The sequence below is a fragment of the Prionailurus viverrinus genome, chromosome B1 (assembly GCF_022837055.1).
Source record: "Prionailurus viverrinus isolate Anna chromosome B1, UM_Priviv_1.0, whole genome shotgun sequence".
NCBI lineage: Eukaryota > Metazoa > Chordata > Mammalia > Carnivora > Felidae > Prionailurus > Prionailurus viverrinus.
Genome location: NC_062564.1, coordinates 49,951,664 through 49,959,238, shown reverse-complemented (window position 1 = coordinate 49,959,238; position 7,575 = coordinate 49,951,664). Strand labels below are relative to the sequence as shown.

The window sequence follows — 7,575 nt, the reverse complement described above, 5'->3', positions numbered from 1 at the left end:
CAAGCTAGACTTAATAGGCATCATCTTGTTCTGTTGATAGCCATGGAACTTAAAGTATATCGATCCTGTTGCACAACAATGTGAATGTACTTGCCACTACTCAACTGTACATTTAAACAATGGCTAAAATGGTAAATTTGTGTTAAGTGTATTTTATCACAGTTTTTAAAAGGCACTGAATAAGTGTTAAATAAGTAATGAGTATTGAGCTTAGGCAGCCATAAATATAGTTTAACATCAGAAGGTGAGCTATGGGGGAAAGCAAAAATTAATATATGAAGCAACATTTTCAATTTTCATAGTAAATACTTGTGCAGTAACAGTTTTGGTTTTTTGTTTGTTTTTTAAAGTAATACTGATCCTCAGGCTGATTCTAAGCAAGACAGTGTGTCCTGTTGAGCCAACACTGGCTCTACTGAGGAGCGAGGAGGCAAATAGTGTATGCGGTATGTACTTCCACATCCCTTGTCCCTGCAGAACCTCTGAAGATGTGCAGCTAGATGTACTTTTATGCAGTTTGCACACCATCCTGTGAAAACTGTGAGGCATAGGACATATCATAGCTCACATGGGAAGTGAGAGTGATGTAGAAATTATCACTGCGTGTGTCAACATGATTAAATCTCCAAAATATAACATTGAAAAAAGTGAACTACAAGATATGTAAATTATAGTATCGCTTTAAAAACAGCCATATTGTTTGAGATCATGCATCTATAAAAAGCATAAAAACTGGAAAAGGAGGCTACACACCAATTTCATAGATGGTGGTTGCCTCTAGGCAAGCGGGGAGGGAAATAAGATCTGGAAAATGTACAAAAGGGGGCTTCAACAGTTAATCACACACATGAAACGAAAATGTTAATGTTTTTTAAATTTTTGGTGGGGATACAAGGGTGTTTCTATGTAGTCTCTACATTTTTCTTTATGTTTGAAGTAATGTTGAAGTATTTCAGACATTGAACTGATGTGCTCACTGTGAATATAGCCTGAATGTTGTCATTCAGAACAGAAGGTAAGGAGTGTCTTCAGTTAGATGATCAGGTGCCAGACAAGAGGAAGCCTAGAGAGTGCTGGTTGAGAGGATAGTCAAAAGGGAGCTTATTTTCACGTATAAGATTATTCAAATTAAACAGGGGTAACATGAGATGGTTTCTTTTATCCCATCTCTCTTTCATTCCATGTTGTAACCACCAATAGAAAGTCTTTAATGAGTGAGAACTTCGCAGAGAGACATAGCACTCAAACGGAATGTTGTTAAAACTGGTCTCTTGATGAACCCGTTTTGAAACCATAAATGTTAACTGGCAATGCTGCACATGGTAATTTAGTATTGCATCTACTACCTCCCCCGAGGTCTCCACCCCCCACCAAAGGCTTTGTTTACTCATTTATATACAACCTGATCATGTGGAAAAACCACAAGGCTGGAATTCAAACAACCTGGGTTCTAATTTCAGTTTGGCCACTCACAGACCCTTTGTTAAGTCAAGGAAAGCAACAATCTCTATGAGCTTCACTCTCCTAAGCTGGAGGTATGCAAATGTTGCCGATTTCAAAACTACAAAACACAATACAAACATAGGTTTACATTTAAGTTGGAGGAGAATATATTCTTATCTATTTTAGGAATGTAAGGTAGTGAAGTTTTGGGGTTTTTTTGTTTTGTGTTTGTTTTTGGGATTTTTTGGTTGTTGTTTTTGCTTGCTGCCCATAGGAACTGCTTTATATTTATCATGGAGCTCCTTCTGAAATTTTGAATTTTTGGTTGTTTTCTAGCACTTGTTTATAAGTTCTATCACAACAGTTGTCAGTGTGGGCCTTATATTAGGTATTTACACATTGCATCTTCCAGTCTTCCTCATTTTTTTATCCTTGTGTTCTCACCCTGCCCTTTATTACGTGGTGGGTACTCAATAAATTTAATTAGACTGGATTGTAAAATTTTCTAAATTTGGAGTTACTCTTATTAAGCCATGCCATCTGCTGGTTCTCTGGTGTATCTGTCAGTCAGCCTGAATTCCTCTTGAAATTCAGGATGAAGCATTTGTGAATTTGTGTGTTGGGCAATTTTCCCGTATCCTCTCACTTCCTTTTGCAGGTGCTTTTCTTTAATTGAACCAGTCGCGAATTCTTTTTCCTCCTACCCTCTTTTACCTGTTGGCCACTCTTAAAACCTGGAAAAGTGGAGTTTGCATTTCGGAGCCTCGGAATGACCAGAGAAATATAATTGGGCATGCTCAGTTGGTTGTCCTGATTTGGAACACAAATATGTCTTGAGTGCTTGTCAATTCTGTTTGTTTCAGGATCAGATGCATTTTCCTCCCAGCATTATATTGGGAGATTGCAGCCCCTCCCAACCTCTTGCGCTCTTGCTTTTTAATTTTATCCGTGTGCCCAATTTTGGAGCCAGCCCTTCTGAATCTCTTGGCCAATCAAGAGACCACACATTGTTGCCTAAGAGACCCCGGATGCCAGCGAAAGGATTTATAGATGGTGATTGGACTACTGACTGGAAAGAAGGGTGGGGGCTGGACAGAGTCAAAGGAAAAGCTGCCATGGCAACACCAGAGCTTGAGGCTTGAAGAAGGAGATGAGCTAAAGAGGTGAGAGCAGTGGGCAGTGCATGAAAAAGATGGAGACTTTTTTGAGAGCTCCATTCTAAGATCCTCCTGGGCCTCTCACAAGCCTTGTTAGTGTTCGTGGGGATTACATTTCGCTCCGTTTCAGCTGCAGTTAAAGTACCAGATGCCTCATACTTGCGAAATTAACAACAACAATTAATTATTTCTATACCTAGCAAACACTCGCTCTTTGTATTGCAGTATAGTTTTTGCTTTGTCTCTACCCAGTTGAATGAAAGATGAATTCGTATTTAAATCTGACTATACCTTGTTGCCTGATAATTTCCTGATACTATCTGAGATCTTCTTCTCTGATGATACTGCAGTGCACAATGAGTTGTGTGTTGGCAGAGAAACTCAATCTTATTCTCTGTGTATTCCAAATAAAAATCCGATAACCTTGAGTATAATTCCAGTGCTCAACTCATAATGTTCTGAGTTTTATCCTACATTCCTATTAGTTTTTGTCTTTAAACTGCTTCCCCACTATTGTATTCATTCAGTTGATTTAACAAATATTTGAGTACCAATTATGTAGTACTGGGATTCAGATTCAGGTGAGCAATGTAAGAAAATGACATGAGCCAAGAAGCCTCAGAATTTTGTACTAGTTGTTTTGTACCAAAGTTCAGTGTGTCTGGGTGGATAGTGCATGGTGTGAGGGGCTGGGAGATGAGGCCGAAAAGGTCAATTGAGGTAAATTCTTAGTGGACCTAGACTTCCATGCTAAGGAGTCTGGTTATGCTGTAGCCCTCAGAGAGCGTCTGAAGGTTTTTGAGCTGAAAAGTGACACAATCAACTGGTCCTTCAAAAAATACTTCCATTAGTAGAATGGTGGTTACCAGAGGCTGGGGGATGGGGAAAATGGGGAAACATTGATCAAAGGGTACAAACTTTCAGTTATAAGATGAGTAAGTTCTGGAGATCTAATGTCCAGCATGGTGACTATAATTAATAATAATGTTTTATACTTGAAACCTACTGAGTAGATCTCAAGTGTTCTCACCACACACACACACACACACACACACACAAATGGTAGCTATGGGAGATGATGGATGAATAATACTTTGTAATCATTTCACAATATATACATACACCAAAACATTAAGTTGTACATCTTAATTACATACAATTTTTATTTATAAAAAATAAAACAAAAAAGCAACGCTTTCTGACAGTAGATTGCATGGTATATTAAAGCAGAGACTCTTATCTTTGTACCCCCTAACTCAGGGCTAATGAGTCCTTAGTATAATTGAATAATGGTGACAGTGTGACGAATGGCTCAGAAAATGGGATTGGAGATTTGTGACCACTGTAACTTTACCAGAGGACCCATCCTTGCTGTTGGACATGGAACTAGAACCATACCATACATTGGGGGGTTAGGGCCAAAGACCCTCTATCTTCCTTTTTATTCAAAGAAAACTTAAAGGTCAGCATTCCAGGATAGCAATTAAGGTGGAAAGAGGTCACAACACACACACACACACACACACACACACACACACACACACACACACACAACAGCAAGCTTTATATGTGTAAGGAGAGGAAGACAACTTGCTTTGTCTTGCTGAAAGAGTGGGGATAGTTGTTTCTTGTGCATGTTATATACAAGTGTCTGTCATTGTAATAGTACTGAGTGTTTATACCATGAACATGTGTGTGCATGCAGATATGTATGCTGCCCATCTGGAATGGAAGGAGGAGGAAAAAAACACAAAAGGATAATGATGAAGGCAAGGGCAGGACAACCCTATTTGAATGCTTCAGCAGAACTGTATTACCAAGAGGGCTGTTTCTCCTGGCCAGACCTATCTCCTTAAAGCCAAGTTAATTGAAGAGAAGCTAATTTAAATAATTTCTAGCTGTTAGGCACCAGGAAAAAGAGAATAGCCAGTGCAGGGCCTTAAGGAGGCCCAAGAGAAGTTACTTTGCCCTAATTCAGAAATTGTACCTAGCTTGTTTCCTATACAAACTGGAAAGTTCTCAGCTTACAGCAGGAATTTTTCACCTGGGGTAAGCAAAATGTTATATTCATGTGCATTTTTCTACAAAAAGGATTCCTAGCTGTTATTATATTCTCAAATATCTTTATGGCCCTCAAAAAAAAAGATTAAAAATAACAACTGGTTTAAAGAGAAAAAAGGTCAGACATAAATAAGAACAATACAAAAAGAAATATGTAATTTTTAACTGGGCGGATCTAGGCTCCGAGACCATGCTTTGTATCTATAATTTGCCCACTCATGTACTTTTATAGCTGCCAATTAATCATACTGTAATGAAATAATTTCCTATACCTTTTGCAATTTGGCTAAACATGTGTGACTCAGATAATTAGCTGTTAGAGGTAGGGAAGAACGTGAGTGCTGATCTGGGTCCTCTTTATATCAGTGGTATGGTGGCAGTAGGCTACTGCCAAGAAGGAATTGTGTAATGATGACCTTGTGGTTTTAAAATATTGGCTTTCTCTTCAGCTATAACTCAACCCTAAGAGAATATTACCTGTCGAGTGAAAACCTCAAAGATTTCAGATCTAGCATTTGGGGGAGCCCCATATCAGCCGAAAAGTAATGTGTTTTTTTTTTAATTGTCCAAATTGTCCAGCCTTTGCTACCGTAGAATAATTTTTGGAGCCCATAAATCAGGCACGCAAGCCCTAGCTTCCTCGGTCACTACTGCTTTTTAATATGCAACCCATCTTTAAAGAACAAGGAAGGCAGAAGCAAACAGAAACACTGAGGATATATATTGAAACTACCATCAGTCTGCTTCAAATGGTTTCCACCTTAAAATATTTTGCTATGGCTCTCTAATGGGTTTCGAGACACTCTGTAAATGACAGGAAGTTCTAAGAAATGTTGCAAGGAAGCTACCACTTCTTGAGACCGCTCATCTGTCAGACACTCTGCTGGACCAGTTTAATCTTCAAAACAGTGGTTGATGGTAGATGCAGATAGATTAAATGCTCACATAGATTGGGGGTCCCTGTGTGGCTCATGCAGTTAAGCATCCAACTCTTAATATCTGCTCAAGTCATGATCTCATGGTTCATGAGTTCACGCCCCAAGTTGGGCTCTGCACTGACAGTGCAGACCCTGCTTGGGATCCTCTCTCTCCCTCTCTCTGCCCCTACCCTTCTCTCTCTGTCTCTCAAAATAAATAAATAAACATTTTTAATAAAATGCTCAGATAGATCAAATAGCTTGTAAAAAGTTATACAGCTAGTAGGTTTTAGAGCCAGGATCAAACTTGTATGAGGTAAAAAGTTTTGTAATTTTTTAATGTAAGCAAATGTAATATTTTCAATGAAGCAAATAAGTGAAAGAGGAAATCTATTGCAAGAATATCAGGTGGCTCACAAAATGGACAAGAAAAGACAGGGGGCTTCTGAGGGGTGAGGCAGTGGGAGCAAATTAACAGAACATCAGTGCTGTTGTGAACAACCCTTCAGTTGTTAGGTAAGGATGAACTAGCACCAGTCCAGCTGGCCTAGCTTGGTCTTATGACCCCATCTTGCCTGGGAAAGGGGAAGCCACCTTGATGAACCAACCCAGCAGACTCTAAACAATGAGAAGAAAGTAATTCTTCATGGAAATTAAAGGGTTTGTTTTCTTTTTTAATTTTTTTAATGTTTATTTATTTTTGAGAGAGACAGAGCACGAGCAGGGGAGGAGCAGAGAGAGAGGGAGACACAGAATCCGAAACAGGCTCCAGGCTCCGAGCTGTCACCACAGAGCCCGACATGGGGCTCAAACTCATAAACCGTGAGATCATGACCTGAGCCGAAGCAGGACACTCAACCAACCGAGCCACCCAGGCACCCCTAAAGGGTTTTAATCAAATGAAGGCAGACATATACTGGGCATCTAAAAATAGCACATTTTCCAACCCAAATCTGTCCATCTCTAAAGGCTTGGCTTTGTCCATTACACCATTCTACTTTTTTTTTTTTAATTTATTTATTTTGAGAGAGGGAGAGAAAGTGCACATAAGCAGGGAGGGGCAGAGAGAGAGAATGAGAGAGAATCCCAAGCAGGCTCCACACTCAGCGCAGAACCTGACACAGGGCTTGATCCCACAACCCTGGGATCATGACCTGAGCCAAAAGCAGGAGTCGGACACTTAACTGACTGCACCACCTAGGTGCCCTTACACCATTCTACTTCTTAAATATGGTGTCAAGCTAGAACCCTTGTTACTTAGAGATCAGAAGGAGGAGAGGAAGAAAGACACAGGGGCAAAGATGGAGTGCTTTATACTGCACTATGATTTTATAAGTTAAAATACTTCTTTCCGGCAAATGGGGTATATTTTTACCTGGGAATGATTTTAAACAGACCTGATCTGATTTCTAGTTCCAGCAGTTCCTGCTTCTGTAAACTTTGGCAGGGTGTGTAACTTCGGTGAGCCTCATTTTCTTCATGTGTAAAATGGGCTAAAATCTACAACCTCACCAGATTGTCGTGAGCTTTAATTAAGCATGCATGTAAAGTGCTTGACATGTAAAATGATCCCAGTAAATGTTCTTCCCCCCATTTCCCTCTTTCAACATACTAAAAGATGGTATGGTATTAGTATTTTTCATATTCTGAAGATTATATGATTCATTTCTTCTGATAGGTATGGTTTTTCTTATGGAAAGTATTCAGTTATTTCATGATGGCATTTGCACCTCCAAAAAGCATAGATGGCCCCAAAATGCAGACAAAGATGAGTACCTGGACACCCCTAAACCATCAGCTTTTGAATGACCGGGTAAGTGACCAGAGCTATTTTATCAATGAATCCATGCCTTAAGGTTGGGGGGGGGGTGGGGAGTATAAAAATGTTAGTTATCAAAATATGAACAGGAATTGTTTAGGATTGTGTAATGGGTTAAAATAAAAGACAGATGTAGGATTTTTTCCAAAAGCTTTTATTGAGCTCTTGCTATATGGGC

At 39.5% G+C, this 7,575-nt stretch overlaps 1 protein-coding gene across 1 annotated transcript in view; it reads left to right on the top strand.

The window, feature by feature from the left end:
• Positions 1 to 430: 430 nt before the first annotated feature.
• FBXO16 (F-box protein 16) overlaps positions 431 to 7,575 on the top strand; it is a 56,988-nt gene continuing 49,843 nt past the window's right edge. Inside the window, exons 1-3 of the mRNA XM_047856549.1 lie at positions 431 to 446; positions 2,307 to 2,606; positions 7,257 to 7,391. Coding sequence (XP_047712505.1) covers positions 7,293 to 7,391 — 99 coding nt within the window. The 5' untranslated portion in view covers positions 431 to 446; positions 2,307 to 2,606; positions 7,257 to 7,292. The remainder of the gene's footprint in view (positions 447 to 2,306; positions 2,607 to 7,256; positions 7,392 to 7,575) is intronic.